The 19065-nt window shown below is 31.9% G+C and overlaps 1 protein-coding gene across 1 annotated transcript in view; it reads right to left on the bottom strand.

Annotated features, from left to right (window-relative positions):
• The window catches only part of gak (cyclin G associated kinase), a 38548-nt gene extending 20243 nt beyond the window's left edge, over window positions 1-18305 (bottom strand). The window contains 11 exon segments of the mRNA XM_051109691.1: window positions 8-128; window positions 5694-5769; window positions 7505-7617; window positions 7726-7861; window positions 8124-8213; window positions 9112-9237; window positions 10676-10818; window positions 12303-12417; window positions 13609-13668; window positions 14196-14257; window positions 17951-18305. Of these exon segments, the coding sequence (XP_050965648.1) occupies window positions 8-128; window positions 5694-5769; window positions 7505-7617; window positions 7726-7861; window positions 8124-8213; window positions 9112-9237; window positions 10676-10818; window positions 12303-12417; window positions 13609-13668; window positions 14196-14257; window positions 17951-18095 (1187 nt within the window). The 5' untranslated portion in view covers window positions 18096-18305.
• Between the last annotated feature and the right edge of the window lie 760 nt (window positions 18306-19065).

Raw genomic sequence — 19065 nt, 5'->3', positions numbered from 1 at the left:
CGCTCACCTTGCCACTGACTGGATGACTTTGGAGGAAGTTTCTTTCATGTTGGTCAGGAATCTTTCAGTACCTCCTTTAAGAATATCCAGGAAGCCTCCGCCCATGGCCGGGTCTGTGTCATACACACCTGGAGAGTCAAACACACACACAACCGTAGGCCAAAGCTTGTCAAATACGCTTTTACAGGACAACAGCTTCGATGAATAGATTTAACATATGCACACAAGAAACGTCTCATTCGATCAGATCTAGGGGTTAATTCAATCAAAATGTTTCTGACGTTTAAGGGTTTTGGAAACAATACCACAGTATGTAAACAACACACACCTTCCTCTCTTCTCAGTTATATTGGATTTTCACAATCCTAAACGTCTCGTAAAACGTGCAAACTGAGGTTGGGAGCTTTACATGGGCATCTGATGGTTTCTTCAGTGTACGTTGGCTGCTCTTGGGCAGAATAAGATGCAAAGTTGACCAAACTTGCTATGGCTATATGTGAGATGACCATCATCTTAGTGTTTGGGTCTTAAGATCTACAACATTTCTGTGCCAATATTATAAACATTTATTTAGAATGACACCTGCCAATACAGACTAGTATAGCTTGTTGGTTGTGCTTTTGGTATTTTATTGTTAATTACACATATAACATGAATAAATGCTGTTATGAAAGAATATATTGGTGAATTCTTAATATAAAATGCCTATTTGGTATTCATACACCTTCGTATTTCATTCAAAAACCAAATAGCTAACATGTATTAACCAACAAAAAATTACTAATCAAACAAAAAAGTAACTAAATAACTAAAAAAAAAAAAAAAAAAAATACTTATTGTTAGTTCTCGCTAATTAATGTTAACAAACGGTTATTTTAAAATGTTAGTGATTAACTAAACTAAAAAAAAAAAAAACTAAACAAATGAATAATAATAAATAAATACATTTAAAAAAGTATTGCAATGCAAAACCAAATAACTAAGATGAATTAACCAACAAAAAGTACTAACTAACCAAAAAGTTACTTAATAACTAAAAATAAATAAATAAATAAATAAATAAACAATGTTTATTGTTAGTTCTTGTAAATTAATGTTAACAAATGTTTATTTTAAAATGTTAATGAATAACTAAACTAAACTAATAATAAATAAATGAATAAATAAATAAATAAATTATTGCAATGCAAAACCAAATAACTAACATGCATTAACCAACAAAAAAATAACAAACAAATAATAATTCATTAAAGAATAACATATTGTAACACAAAACCAAATGTCATTAATCAACAAAAAATTACTAACCAAGCAAAAAGTAACTAAATAACTACAAAAATGCTTATTGTTAGCTCTTGTTATTTTGTTGTTAGTTACAAACAAATAATAATAAATAAATAAAAACATATGCAATGCAATCCAAAATAATAATAATAAATAAATAAAAACACATGCAAAGCAATTCAAAACCAAATAACTAACAAGCACTAACCAACAAAAAATTACCAACCAACCAAAATGCAACTAAAATAACAAAAAAAAACATGCTCATTGTTAGTTCTTAGTTAATGTTAACAAATGATTATTATAAAATGATAGAGTAACTAAACTAAAAAAACAACTAACAAACAAATAATAATAAATAAAAAAAAACATATTGTAATGTAAAACCAAATAACTAACATACATTAACCAACAAGAAATTACTAAGCACTAAGTAACTAACTCAATAACTAAAAAAAACAAAACAAAATTATGCTCATTGTTAGTTCTTGCTAATTCATAGTTAATGTTAACAAATTATTATTATAAAATGTTAATGAATACCTAAACTAAAAAAACCTAACAAACAAATAATAAACAAAACACATCTTGTTTTTAACTAAACTTAAAAAAAAAAAGTGAACTAATTAACCAACCAATAAGTAACAGGAATAACTGGTAACACTCTAAAGTAAGGCCTCATTTGTTAACATTAATTAACACAAACCAACATCGTTTATTCAACTTTGTTAATGTTAATTTCAACATTAACTAATACTTTTTTTTTAAAGAAAAAAAAACATTTAAAAGTTGCATCAATTAACATTAGTTGTTGCACTGTGAACTAAAATGAACATACAATGAACAATTGCATTTTTTATTAATTAACAAAGACAAATAAATATTATAAAAATATTGTTCATCATTAGTTCACAGTTAAATGTTAACTAGAAACAATAATAAACATTAATATATAATAAATAAATAAACATCTCAACCAACTAAAACTAACAAACAATAATAAATAATAACAGTAACACTTTACAATAAGGTCCCATTTGTTTACATTTTATATATATATATTTATATATACATTATATATATATATATTATATATATATATATATATATATATATATATATATATATATATATAAAATTAATGAATAAAAATACATATACATATTTGTATTTGCATTTTGAAGATAATTTGGCAAAAAAAAAGATGGCTATTAATGTATGCAATTTCAACAATAAAAATTTTACTTTTTCTAAAAAGGGAACAATTTATTTTAAGAAGCCTATCTTATTTTCTCGTGTATATTTAGTATTGCTCTTTAATAAAGAAAAATTACTTCTTATCCGATTACTCGATTAATCGATAGAATAATCGATTACTAAAATAATCAATAGCTACAGGCCTAAAAGAAACAGGATCATGCTTGCAGTTACACGAGTAGTATTATCACTTTCTGACTGTGCTCATTTAGAAAATCAAAGTAAACTCAGCAGATGGTGACCAGAGGGCCAATCCTCTTACAGAACGCACAGAGAAACCATCTCTTGGAGTAAATATGGGGGCAGGGGTGTGTACAAGGCATTATCTGTTTGTGTACAATATTATGACGGCGTGATGGTAAAAGGAAGGTTACACACCTGAAATATCATCGCTAGCTACATTCGTCCACTGCTGTTCAAGTAACTCATAAAACTAGTAGGCGTGAGTGAGTGTCTTTATAAGTGTCTTTATACTTGAATGCATTTGTATGTGAATGTCTATCAGGTGAAAAGTCATGCAGATGAATCTGAAGTTGTCTTGAAGAGCTCATTCAAACTGTGTGTGTGGTTTTAACAAACGTATAATGACAGGACTGATGCTGGTGTATCCTGTCTCTCTTTAAAAGTCTAAAATACTCTTTAATTTGAATCCTGCACAAACAAAGTACTTTTCATTACCACAAAAGCTGGTGGGCTCAAAGCCACAAATCATTGTTGACACATCTCAGCCAGTTCCTGAATACATCAAGCTGTGGTATTAAGAGCTTTTCAGCAGTTTGACAAAACGTACAAAAAATACAGCTGTGCCGGATATTACTTGTGTATATTATTAAATTCTGCATGTTACCATTTGTAGAGGGGAACTGTGAGTGTTACTTTACACAAGCAATTACAAAGAGGAAGATTCATAGCTGATATTTTACAGCAGAGTATCTGTTCACTAAGCACCCCAAAACACATTAACACACAATCAAAAAATAACTAACCAACAGGCCAAACAGATTAACTGAAGAAAGATCCAAAAACATCTAAATAACTAACAAACCAATAATTAATTAACCCAAAATTAACAAATAAGAATGACAATAACTAACACAAATTAACAAAAAAAAATACAATCTACAAAAAAACAAAACAAAAAACAACCGACTAACTTGAATAACTCATTAAATAAATCATTAAAATAATGATTAAATCATTAAGAAACAAAACTAAAAACAAGAAAAAACAAACATGAATAACAATAACTAACAACCAAAAATAACTAAGAAAACATCAACAAACAAACATTAATAAAAAAACCAAGCAAGAAAACAACCAAATAATCAACTAAAGAAAAATTCCAAAAAATATCTAAATAACTAACAAACCAATAAATAATTAACACAACAAAATTAACTGATTTAACTGACAATAACTAACAAAAAAAATTATAAACAAAACAAAAAGCAACTGACTAACTTGGATAACTCAAACAATCATTTAAAACAAAACTAAAATTAAAAACAAGAACGAACAAATAAACATGACTAAAAGTAACTAACCAACAACCAAGAATAAATAAATAACTAACAAAAATGAACAAGCTATAACTTGTAAAATACAAATAATAACCAACAACAAACAAACAAACATTAATAGAAAACCACCATGCAACAAGCCTAACTAAAGAAACAACCAACCAAACAATTAACTAAAGGAAAACTCAAAAATATCTAAATAACTAACACTAACACACTAATTAATAATTAACCCAACAGAATGAACTAATAAGAATGACAATAACTAAAAAAAAAAAAAAAAAACTACAAATCCACAAACACAAAAAACTACCAACAACTAACGAGAATAACTCAAACTATCGTTGAAAAACAAAATAAAAAACAAAAAACAACGACCAACAAACAAGCATGAATAAAAAATAACTAACCAAAAATAACAAAATAACTGACAAAAATGAACAACCCAAACAATAATAAAATATATAAGTTGTATAAGTAAAAACCAACAACCAAGCAACAACACTAACTAAAGAAAGAAACAAACAAAATAACTAAATAACTAACAAACATCAAAAACATCAGTTACTAAAGTTATAATCTGTGCAAGTTAATAAAAACATTACTCAACCAAAAAATAACTGATTAATAATTATTAATAAGAATAAAAATAGCTAAATATCAACACACACAAAAAATTAAAACCCAACAAAAATCCAACTAAAATCATAAAAAAAACTTAATAAATAAATAACATCCAGCAATAACTAATGAGAATAATTTAATCATTAAAAAAAGGTAACACTTTACAATAAGGTGCCATTTGTTATTATTATATTAGTTAATATAATAACTAATTAACATGAACAATGAATACATTTATTACACTATTTATTAATCTTTGTTCATGTTAGTTAAGAAAAATACAGTCATTAATTGTTAGTTCACAGTGCATTAACTAATGTTAACAGACACATCTTGACTTTAACGCATTATTAAATGCTGAAATTAACATTAAGAATAATAAACGCTGTAGAAGTACTATTAATTCTTACTTCATGTTAACTAATGTAGTTAACTAACTAATGTTACCTGATGAACCTTATTGTAAAGTGTTACCAAAATAACTAACCAACCAACCAACCAACAAGAATAACTAAAGAAACAAAAAAAATTAAGTAAATAACTAACAAACATTAACAAACGAAATGATAACTAAAAAATTATAACTTTATAACTAACAAAAAACAAACATGCAAACAGTAAAAATAACTTACCAACCAAACCATAATAGCTAAAACTAAAAATTTGACTAAAACAAAAACAAACAAAAAAACAACTATCCAAAATGACTAATTAACTAACTATATGCATGTTACAGAACTGAAACTGTAAAACGGCACGAAGAGAAGAGAGAAACTTCCAAACGTAATGCATGTAAACACAGGATGTCACTGCAACAACAGATCCTACGACAAGACACAATCCAACAGCACCGTCTTCACCACTAGACCTTTACTCAGAACATTTGTAAACTAGCGTGACATCAGTCCAGAGAACAGGTCATAACAATTACAAAGAATAAAAAGGAAGCTACATATCTACTACAATGAAAACGGCTTGCCAAAAAACGAGTTTGAATGCAGAACTCACCAGCATTGTGTATGTTGTTGATCTGCGAGGGAAGCTGCGCGCTGTTGTTCCCGAACCCTCCGTTCTGCTCCAGGAGCTGTAGGGATTCATAGCCGTCATACACAGACTTCAGACAGTAGTATGAACTTAACAAACTCATCAGGACGACAGTCGACTGCACACACACATCAGGAGCAAAGCAGGAGACTCCAGAATACACACGCTAGTTAGCAACAGCAGAACATCTCCTGCAGCTTCTGGCTGTTTGTGGTAATCACTTTAATCCAGAGAGAAACCCCTTCTTAACCCAGATCAGACGCATCTAAAACCGCCCTCTCCACCATGTGGAGCACTGACTATCACACTCTGTTCGGATGCTCTTAACTACATCATTCACACGCATTAATCCACATATTATTAATCCAGGAATGGATGATTTGTTAGCCGTTGTTTGAGCAAACAGGCTGGGACAGCCCTTGTCCTGCCTCTTGTTTACCAGTCTTTCGTCTGCTTCTGTCTTATGTAGTGAGATCAGTGGCCATTAGGTCAGAGAGAAAAAGACGGATGAGATGCTGCTTTGTCTCCAGGAGGTCACGGAGGGAGGGAGGAAAGGAACGAACGACAGAACGCGAAAGGAAGAGTGCAGCGGTGTCTCTAAATGGCTCTTCAGAGAGTTGTGATCAGTATGTGGGACTCTGCTTGTCTCTGCGGGCGTGTGTGTGCGTCTGAGTGGCAAAGAATGAGGGGTTTGTTTCAAATGAAGCACCAAAAGAGCCTCATTCAACCAACCGAACCAGTCGGGTGATCAAACAGAAGCTCTGAAGGAGAGATTATGAAAATCAATATGAATTGAAACTAGTGGTAGATCATTGTGGGTTTTTCAATCAGTGGCTGATGCTGTTATTTAGAGTCAAGAGGGTGACTTTTAATATATACATACATATATATATATATATATATATATAGCAGTAGATTATTGCCAAAAAGGCAATTATTGATATGTTTTTGCATTAGAAAAAATATAATTTGTGAGAAATATAATAAAATGACTGAAAATTACTTTTTATATTTTAAATTAAAAAGAATTTCATACATATAATGTATTTATTTATGTAAATACAGTATATATTTAAAAATATTTACATGCATATATAATTTGTATTATATATAAATATTAATATATTAATATATTAACTATATATATATATATATATATATATATATATATATATACAGAGATAGATAAATTAATCTCACTGATTTTCTGTCTATCTATCTATCTATCTATATATATAGATAGATAGATAGATTAATTAATCTCACTGATTTTCTGTCTATCTCTCTACCTGTCTCTATCTATCTATCTATCTATCTATCTATATATATATATATATATATATATATATCTATATCTATATATAAAACGAATAATAATAATACTAATAAAACTAATAATAATATATATATTTTTATTAATTATTAATTCATTTATCTTTCACTATTGTGCCAGATGTGCTTTTAAATTACGCACATTTTTTAAAAGTTTAATCAATTTTACATTTACCTTTTATTTACAGTACATATACATTTTATTTTTAAAGTATTTAAAAAATGTGTTCACTGCAATTTTGCATACATATCATTTGCTATAATTAAATTGCTTTATATATGTACCATATTTTGCTCACTCTGAACTTTAAATAATGGCATCAGCCATCACCCGTCTAAAATCTAGTCTCTTGCATCACATATTTAGCTTGAAACCTACGTATGACCAGTGAAGTCTTGATCCAAGAGTCTGTCACAACACATTTTAATTAAATGGTTTGTACCTCAGTAACAGGTGATTTTGGGTTGACGTTCCTGGCTGCAGCGATCTCTTGCAGTTGGCTAACAAGCTCATTGATTGACAGTCGCTCATCTGGGTTGATTTTCAACATCGATCCTGGAACAAACACACAAGGCTTTTTACGCACAACAAATGCACAAAATAATGATATGATGTAGGAGAGATTTTGAGAAGAGGGAATAAAAGTTCCTGCAGGATACTTACGGATGAGTTGGTGAAAGACTGTGTACTTTGTGTCATTCTGGGGAATGTTGTATTTGCCGTTTACTATCTGGAGTTTGGCTCCCTCTTCAAATGGGTGCTGCTTAAAACAGAGCAGGTACAGGATGCAGCCCAGAGCCTAGGAAACAAACCACGGACAAGAGAAAAACTTACGAGATGCTTTGTGACAAGTAATGCCAAAGTGACTTCTTCACCTGGCTTGGACAAAAAGGTTTGCCTGTGTAAGCTTTCCTTAAAATTTTGCATCAACTTGCTTAGTCTCTAAAACAAATTTCCTTATTTTTCAAACTCTACCAAATATTCAGCAGGATTTTCCCTCCAAATACAAGTACAGAAAATTGTATTTATATCTGGGTCTGTTCATAACTAAACTAACTTACCCATATGTCTTGTTTTTCGTTTATTGGGTAGTTGGAATACAGGTCAATCATCTCTGGTGTCCTGTATGCTGGAGTTGTGTTTCTAGTAATCTGAGAAAAAAAGAGAACAAAAATGGAAATTATTTATAATTAAGCAGGTCTTTATATTAAAAGACTGCATGCATGGATTATAATAATTGATTATTAAAGCATGTAAACACTTGCTAAACAGTTTTTGTTTTAGAATGAAGTCTCTTATGCTCACCAATGCTGTTCATTTAAACAAAAAAACATAAAAACAGTAATACTGTGAAATATAGTTTACTATATTCCATGCTATATCACTATTACTAGTTTAGGATCTGTGATATTGATTTATTAACATTTTAAATAAATGTTCTCTGTTTGAATATCTCTTAATAGGTAATTTATTGCTGTGATGTAAGGCTGAATTTTCAGCATCATTACTCCAGTCTTCAGTGTCAAATCTAAGCCTCCATGCTGGAAAAAAAAAACATTTATTTCTTTTGTTAAAAAAAAAAAAAAGAAAAAATATCATGCAATCCCAAGAAGGTTGTAAAATGCGTCATTAGAATTAGCTGCCAACAAAAATGCACTTCTATTGAATAAACGAACAGAAATTCATGTATAGAGAAATGGCGGGCTTTGTGCATTGCGTGGGTTTCAATTTACTACCAATAACTGATTTAAGAGGACCAGAAACCAAACAAACTAATTTAATTAACAAAACAATTAAATCAGTGAAAGCTTCCACGGGAAATAGCCAGAGATTTTAATACAATCACCGCAAAACACTTCGCTCTGGCCTCGTAACAATGTAATCATTTACACAATTATTGTGACAATCCATGAATCACTATCAAAACTATGCTAAGACAAACCAATCAGAGGACAGTGATGTCACAGTGACATGAACCAGGTATTATTATTTATGTAGCATAAAGCTAGATGGGCTGCTTGGAGAAGAGAATTTGATGCATTTTTTTACCTCGTCTTCCACCATGGATCTCTTGTGTGCAGACCAGCTGTAGTCTGGGTAATGTGCCACGGTAGTGGCGCTGCCAAAGTCACACAGCTTTATAGTGCCCTGATGACTGATCAACAAATTCTCGATCTACAGAGAGGGAGAAATGTTATTAAACATTTGATGTTAAACATTTGGCACAGATCAAATAAGAAAATACACATTGCTGTACATATTTACTAAAGCAATAAGTCACCTAAGGCCATTTGTTACTGTACTTCTACCACAATATTTACACACCATGATGGTAGTATTCAAGGCACAGCATTATGCTGATTTAGATTCAGACTAGGGCTGTCAGTTAAACACATTAACTTAATTAGTTATGAAAAAACAATGCGATTAATATAGCTTAACACAGTTTGACACAGCTGACCCTGCCTCCAGACCTGTACATCATTTTATATTTCATACAGTTGACTGTTAACAAAAATGATGCGAGGCAACAACTCCATAAATGCAGTTATGGCCTAAAAATTGAGATATTTGTGCAAAAAATGCCCCTGTATGTTTTGTCTCATATCTATATGTCACGTCTCACACGATACCACACAAAAGCAATAGACCAATTTGGTCACCGTTACGTCACTTGCTGCTGCGTTTGCATAGTGGTTGCAGAAAAACACTGGTAACAAGTGGGGGTAATTGGGCAAAATCCATGGAATAAGAGAAACAAAAATATTTTTGTGCCTTTTGATTTCAAAATTGGAGTGCAAATAATTTTTATAGAATACTGTTGTGAAAGACGCCATTTGAAGCTAAAGTTCAAACAGACGTTTTGTGGATGTAAACCGTCATCCACAACCACATCATGTAATAATTAGATTTTAATAATTTAATCGAATGATAGCCCTAATTTAAACATTTGATTTAAATATAAATTAAAAATATAAATGATAAACAAACAAAAAAATGCTAGTAATAAAAATGAGAATCACCACAAATAAACATATAAATATTTAAAAAAATAAATACATTAAAATAAATTGTAATATCAAACAATTATACTGTATAATCATTATTATTAAATATTAAAATTGTAAATAAAGGCAAAGAAAATGTGCTTATTAACTGAAATTAACTGTCATGAAAATAATGCTGCAGCTTTCGTTTTTTTAGTTAACATTAGTTAACTACAGCATTTATTAATCTTAGGTATTGTTAACTGTAGCATTTACTAATGCATTATTAAAAATCACACTTTGAACTGACATAAACAATGAATAACTGCATTTTTATTAACTAGCATTGACAAAGATTAATAAATAGTGTAATAAATGTATTGTTCATTGTTCACTTATGTTAGTTAATGCATTAAGTAATGTTAACAAACGACACCTTATGGTAGTGTTACCGTTTTTTACTTTAGATATTAGGGAGAAATGTTTTTTTTTTTTAAGAGATTCAAACTAATGCTATAATAGGCCATATTACATTTAAGCTAATAAATAAAGTCTCCTTTGTTCATATCTTACTTTGAAGTGCTGTAATAAAGCATTATTAAAGGATTTAGCCTGTGGGGCCTCACCTTCAAGTCGCGGTGTATGACTGGTGGAGACTGTTTGTGCATGTGCTGCACGGCACGACATGACTGGTAAAAGATCTTCAGCACTGTGTCACATGACATGGGTCCTCTCTGCTCCACCTTCTTCACAAAATCAACCAGCTGGCCTGCAGGAAACAGAGGGCGGAGGTCAATGTGAACACAGGAAACAGACGCCAGTGCCAGAAAGTCAGAAGAAGAGAGTGGAATGTGTTAAGTCAGTCCAGAGCTTCCCTTTCGCTTTTATAAAAAGATCAGAGTTTCAATGCACATCAGAGATCATCCAGCAACAAAGTATGCTAATGTGTGTTATAGGGCTGTCAAGACATTAATGTGCAAATAAAGGTTTCAGTAGCTCTTTATTTTACAGTCCTGCTCTGCATGTACATACTATGCAATTGCTATAGTAATTACAACATCTGGGTAATAAATAGGTACTAAGCCTGAACTTACCCCTAAACCTAACCCTAACCCATGTAGTTACCTTATATTACCAGTATTTCATTATCATGTACTTAGGTAAGTACACTGTAATTACAGGTAAGTGCAATTACTGTAAAATAAAGTGTAGGGCCCTGTGATTTCCGTGATGTGGAAAAAGTTGACAGAATCATGGAATCCAGTCATAAAATAGGAATTAACTGTACAAAGCGGAATGTTACGGAATTTGCAATATTTTGGACAAATCAAAAGTAGGTCAGTACACTTAAATCTAAACATGATACGGACTAGTGTCTGTGAAAATTAAGTCGCAAAAAAACTATTTAAATATGAATCCAGCAAGTCCTGCATGTCACTGTGTGACTGAATGGCGCAGACATGCGGTTTTGTTTTTAGAATCTGCCGCCTCAATATATGCATAAATGAATTTTTTTTAATTTTTAATAAACTGCTCTCAAATTGTGTAAGCTTCATGGTTTCAATTAATTAGACATGCTTTTTGTTTAATATTTTTCATTTAAGCATTAAAACAGTCTAGAAAAATTAAAACTGAAAAAAACTGAATTTGGAAAAAAAATAAAACAGAATTTGGGGAAAAATAAAATTGATTTCATAGGGTCCTAAAAGCACAACCAAAATCTCTCAAAAAAGATTTAAAAATTATTTTTAAAAATGTTGCAATTTTTTAGATTTATTAGTGATACACCAAATTTCAGAAACCTGAAAGAATTTGTTTTGAAGGGCCAAAACAACTGGCCAAACATGTTTAATTAGCTCTGTCAGCGAAGTTTTGCTAAATATATGCACTATATTACATATTCATGTTATTTTCACTTCACCTGTTGTCGTCATTCTTTAATGCATTTAAAATTTGAAATTAATTTGTCAGAAAAACCAGCTATTAAAGCCACCATGTCAACAACGAATTGGGAATAGAAACATAATTATATAACCAAAAGGTTGAACTAAAAAAAAATTTAAATGTTATAAAACAACAGATATTTTTCAAATAAATAAAATATTTTTTTTGGGATACATAAATTAAATTCTGTCATCCAAAAACTGCAAATAAAAAGTGTGATCTGAATTTGAATGAATCATAAATTTGCTTTTAGGAAGGGTTTTCTCCATCATTTTCCAACACTGTGTGAATGTGATGTAGTGTACATACCTCTACAAAGCTCTGTGAGGATGAGGAACTCAGCCTGGCCCGTATCTGACTCTTCTTTACTGATGGATGCAGCGGAGGAGAACTGCACAATATTGGGGTGACCAGACAGCTTTTTCTACACAGAGCACATGGAGAAGCAGATTAAGCATCCTATACTGCTTGAACAAGGTTTTGTTTTACTGTGTAATGCTCAGAATTGTTTTCTACAAACTTGTGACAGAGAAATGCTGCTCTACAGACGTGAGAAATGCTAGCAACTAGGGTTGTAACGATATGTATGTATTCGTACCAAACCGTCACGGTACGGGCATATCGGTTCGGTGCTTGAGGATTACAACAAAAACAGGCAATTCACCCTTAATCCAGAAAGAGGCGCCCTGTTTGATAACTGTCGGAAGAAGAACAGTGAATGCCAGGAGTTGTGCACTTGAAAACAAAGCCCACTAGACAGTGACCATGTGCTGATTCTGAATGCGTCTCTCACTGACAGAAGAGTATAATGTTACTTTAAAGGCTTGCGCACTCAACTGTCTGTGAAACAGAGCTTTGTGCTCTTGTATCCTACCTCTCTCGTTCGGCACAAATCCAAATATTCCATAATATTTCCATATTTGCGATGCATCCAAATGCTAAATGATTATTTATTATGTAAATTATAGACTTTGTACTTCAGTCACGTTCTAACGATGACACAGTGAGGCGGCCGCGCTGATGTTTGACTCACTGTGTTTTATTTTGATAAAGTACCAACTGCGCTATCAAGTTAGCAATGCTAGAAGCCTGGAACTGATATGTTTTGTGTTTGTGTGCACCGATTACTTCAACTTTCCTCATATCAGCAAAATCAACTTAAACAAAAAACAAATAGGATGCCGCTTTCTGCCATTTGAGTTTCCTTTCTGTCACAAAACTAAACTGAAACTCAGCAAATATAGGCTACGTTACGTGTCGCACGTTACGTTTTTTTCTACTGTCTATCAGTTAACTAAATTAAATATAAGTATTTACTCCTTGTATGTATACATGTACTGCAGATTTTATAGCCTATATATGACATTAATGTAATATAATATTTAGTATTTTCACATGTAGGTTAAAATAATTGTAATTTGTACTACTGTCTGTTTAAAATAAATCAAAAGAAACCTAGCATAGCAGATTTGGGGTTTTTTTCTGTTGTACTGAAATCATACAGAACCGTGACCCTCGAACCGAGGTACGTACCGAACCGTGACATCTGTGTACCGTTACACCCCTACTAGCAACATATTTGTGAACAAAATGCCTAGTGTTATGTAATTATTACCATGAAGCAGACTTCCTGAATGATGGCTTTGTTCTTCTCCTCTTCATTTGAGAGAAGTCTCTGCACACAAACAAACATACAAATAAATACAAATCAAAATTTTCTACCTTTCTATGCACATTGCCACTGAAAGTGACAAAAAAGCCCCAAATACCTATAATATAGGGGCAAATAAATTCCTCCAGTGAATTTCCTCATTTTCTGTACGTTATGTAATATTTGATATCACATTTTATTATAGGTCTATCTAGTGCTTCATGGCTTTGAACAACTTGAGATAAATAGATGACGTGTTACAAGTTTTTATGTCAGTGCTATTTTAGTAGCATTTGTATACTATTACAATATTTATTAATGTATTTGTAAAAATATTTTATACTTTACTATACTGTAGTTTGTTTAAGTAATTTTAGTAATATTCTAGCACTTAAACTTACGTATTTTAAATATTACTCTTTGAAAACATTATTAATAAACTTCTATGCAGAACAGAATTATCTCATTAGCAAATATAATTCCAGTCAATACTGACTCCACTGTAATAATCTGAATGTTAACACAGTTTATATGTGATTATGTCATTATACCTTGAGTGCATAGTCCTTACTGCTGCCCAAATCCTGGGCTTCATACACGAACGCAAAGCCACCTATAAGTGAGAGAATGAGAGAAAAACATATTTCATCATTAGGTTTATTTTAGGTCGACTGTGATGGCACCAATCTGAAATGAGGATTTTGGCACATTCAGTTTTGCTGACTTGGGATTGTGGCAGCAACAGGACATGACACACACTCGTTTCCGAAAAGATAACTAGACTAGTCTGGAATCAGCCTATTATATAGGGGAAAACAAACTTTTTTAAAGTGTCAGTAATTTGCAGCCTTTCCAGCATTATAAAATTCTCATTAAACACAATATGAATGAGTCTTCCAGAGAGCGTGAGTAACATACACACAGAAAAAAAACTTCTGCCCTCAGCAGTCATCATTCAACAAACAGTGAGAATGAACTCATTACGCCTGCAGCTATGACACGACATAACATTAATGAGTCACTGATCTTAGCAAATCAGCTTTTTACACAACATTTTATAAGAAAGAGTCAGTGCAGTGGAGAAAACACAATAAATGGATTACATAAAATTACTCTACATGGATACTATAAAAACACACCTAACTGACATTTTGTGGCTGAAATTAAAAATGAACTAAATACTAAGTTGCATAAACTTAGGCTCTATGTTAAGAATGTGTCTTAAAAACAAGCAATTAGCCAAGAGGTAATCAGTCTTACTTTTCAGATTCAAATCAATCTACTTTAAAAAAAAGTTATGACCAGTCTTAAAGAAGAAAAATAACTAACTTGTACAACCAGTCTAAGCATTTAATGCAACCAGCCACAGGTGTTGCAGGTCTTAATCTTAAGACTACAACTAATAATAGAAATAGTAAATAAAACAAATAAAATGTCACGTAGCATTTCATTTACCTCAGCAAGTCATCAGTGTTCACAGCTCATTAGTTCACTAGAGAAATTAAGTCTACAGAAGCATTTCACGAAATATTACACTATATAAGCTACGCTAGTCTTGGTTATTTACTGTATATTTAAATGAATCTGCAATAAACATGTTATGACAGTCACTATGCAATTGAATATATTTTAACAAATAGAAATTTTATAATTTGTTATTTAAAAACTGCATTATGTGCAATGTTTTCAAGTTGACTGAGTGTTGATTATTATATTTAAAAATAAATGTAAAGTACTGAACCATCATATTTGTTTACCGTTACCCCCCAGTAGTAAAATATATAATAATTTATATTTATATATATATATATATATATATATATATATATATATATATATATATTATGTAGACAAAGCAAATTCTAGCTATTTGGCAATTAGTTAACATTAACTATTAACCAACAGCCTACACCAGGGTTTCCCAATCTATTCTTTGGAATAACATGCAATGTTATGCAAAACATGCTTCATGCGCAGTAAAGAACTTGCATTAGGGAAGTAAATAGAGATTTATTTATGCATGAAGAAATAAAACTATAATGACTATTTCATGTCATGCAAGCATTTTGTTGTTCTGCCCCAAAATGTAAGTACTGCCATACTGTAATGGCTCAATGAACAGATGTTGACTGTATCAGGTGTGTGTCTTTACATGAACAAAAGTGACAATGCCAGGTATTTATGGACACTTGTGAAACAATCCTCAAGTGGCCAAAAAGGCCTGTAACCATGACAACGGGTAAATGAATACCAGCGGAGGCCCGAGTCAGGCTGCACGAATCAAAAGAACCCTTAGAGTTTCACGTTACAGTGCACCAACATTCACACGCACCAAGAATGCGCAAAGAACGGTACAAAACAAAACAACAGAGGAAAAGCATCAGGCCTCAGGTTAATATAAATTATACTGAGCCATCATGATCCAGATTTTTCAACTGAAAGCCTGGACACAATTTCTAATAATAATGGCCAGCACTACACACCAGAAATGCCATTGTGATACAAAGAATTACGTAAACAATACCACGTCAGATACTTTGTCTTTTAAATGACGCCTTCTTTCGAGGAATGAACCTGAGGTTGATCATTCATGGATCACCAGTTGCAGGGTTCAAACTTCCAACTTTCTGGTTACCAGTCTACATCTCTAACCACTATGCCTCACCACCACCATGCAAATCATTCCTGTTCACCCAGAATGCCCTCTGTTTCTATTCAAGGCCTGCAAATGTCAACACACCTGAGGCTGTGGGTCAACTTGAAGGTCAATGATGGGCTTGAGATATACAGTATGAGCAGTAATGGATATGTTACGGTTATAATTCAACAGATTTCAAAAGGTCAAACCAAAACACCCCTCTTCGACAGACAAATTATGAATGTGAAATATGAATGTACATCCAATAAGTAGTATAATTTTTTACACTTAATTTTTTATACAAAAATTAATACTTTTACTTAGAAAGGATGCATTCAGTTGATGAAATGTGACAGCAGAGGCATTTATAATGTTACAAAAGATTTCTATTTCAAACAAATGCTTTTCTTTTACACTTTCTATTCATCAGTGAATCCTGATTTTCACAAAAATATTAAGCAACACAACTGTTGTCGACATAGACATCGTGACACTGAAGACTTGTAATGATGCAGTTTAAGCACTAATATGTCATATATTAATAAATCACCATTCACAGTACTAATTAGCATTAATATGTACGGAAGCCAATTTCCGCCATGGGACAAAAATAAAAAAGGTAATCTCAACTTTTTAATCTTACAATTCTGACTTTTTTCTCTCGTAATTCTGAGTACTACACAATTTGTATTTATTTATTTATTTACATTTTTTCAATTTTTAAGTTGTGGTGGAAAAAACGGGAAGATTTAAACTCAGAATTATGAAAACAATTGTAAATTATGGACATGGACAAGAGTCGTGAGAAAAAAGACAGAATTCTGCGTTTCTTGCAATTTTTAGAAATAAAGGACAGAACTGTGAGATATTAACGCAGAATTCTTGTTTTTTGTTAAAGTCAAAAAGTCACAATTACTTTAAAATTTATATTCCATGATAACTTCTACAGATTTCCATAAATATGTGATACCATGGTATTACCACAGTACCTTTTATAAGGAATTAAACCACTAACAAAACATATTAGTGGTACCACCTTGTTTTCTGTTTTTTTAAACCATGTAAATATGTTAATACCATGGTGAATGAATATCTGTACACAGGTACATACATATACATATATATATATATACACACACACACACACACACACACACACACACACACATATATATATATATATATATATATATATATATACACATATATACACACACACATATACATATACACACATATACACACATATATAAATATATAAATAAATATATATATATATATATATATATATATATAATGATCATTTAAAACATACAGATGAACTTATGGAATATGAATATTAACTATATTAACGTGGCTATTCATATAGATGTGCTACTGAAGGAATATAACAAGTACATCTGAATGTAAAATAAATGAGTTCATGTCAGGTGTATCAGAGCCAAGTGACTTGCTAACAACTTAGCCAGCTAGTTTTAGTCTATTGTCATTAATCTATAATCACAAATATACACATGTATACTAAACCTAATGTTTATATGTGTTCATAAGAATATATTACGGACATTTTACGGTCAAACTTGGAGCTGTTTCAAGTAAAATATATGTTTGTATCATAAGCAGGGGTTAGCATGACTAGCCTGATGCTATTTTGAATGAATCTTTTACCTTCCGCGATGACTCGTTTGATCCGGAGCTTCAGTTCTCCGAGCTCTACCACCTGCCCGACGAAATCGTTCTGATCCCGGCTAGCGGCGCCGCCGGACCCGCCGGGCCCGGCCAGGAAATCGAGCGCTGACTGGAAAAGGGACATCTTGTCCCTCTCTTTCTGTTGCGCCTATTAACCGGAACCGGCACCGGATGGGAGAACAAGTGCACTAACTCGGCTAGTGGCGTAGCTAGATAATAGAGCGTTAATTTGGATCCGAAACTCTCTATTCTAGTATGAAAACATCTCGAGTACTGGTTCCGACCGACCTGCTCTCTCTCAGCGGTATTTCCGCAAGGTGCTGACGTGGGGCGGTGACGTCACACACACACGAGTTGCTTTGAAACTCTCTGGTTTGGCAGGTCTTGCTCTCTGACAGATCTGAAACGTACGTGACTAAGATGGTTGGAAGTCAGTGAGTTGTAGGTTTTTTAAATGAACTGAATTCTATTCAAGGTTATGAATAAATGACGTATACACCTAAAATGACTAGTAAATATGTTTAAAATACCGTGATGTACAGTGATGGCATCAGATGACAATACGGAAATTAATGCCCTGTGGTTTTTCCATGGTAATAGCCTACCATAGTGTCCCACACCCAAAAACATTCCTTTTGGTACTATACCTTACAGAAAAGGTGCTGTGGCAGACAGTAGCGTGGTAAAATGATGTTATCAGACAGTAATACTATGGTAAATATGCCATGGTATTTACTGTAGATACACTGTCACATGTTCAAAATACAATGGTAAAGTACCACTGATACTTTTGAAGTGTTGTTAATCAAACAAGTACACTGACATTAAAAAATTTACAAGAAGGTTTGACTTAAAAAGAATGACTGAAAGTGACTGAAAACAATAGGCTATATATAATAGTAGCCTATATATGAGTCATTCTACAGAATTGGTCCAAAGTCAGAGTTGGAAATGTCTCGAAAAAAATGCATATGTATGCACATTGTATAATATCCAAGGTATGCATTTCTAGAAATTGCAGTTTATTTTCACATTGTATTTTCAGAATGTTTTGGAATATACATTTTTAATAATATTTCAAGTGTAATTTGTGA

The sequence above is a fragment of the Labeo rohita genome, chromosome 5, assembly GCF_022985175.1.
Source record: "Labeo rohita strain BAU-BD-2019 chromosome 5, IGBB_LRoh.1.0, whole genome shotgun sequence".
In the NCBI taxonomy this organism is placed as follows: Eukaryota; Metazoa; Chordata; class Actinopteri; order Cypriniformes; family Cyprinidae; genus Labeo; species Labeo rohita.
Note: the sequence above shows the minus strand (reverse complement) of the source record. Positions and strands in the feature narration are given on the sequence as shown.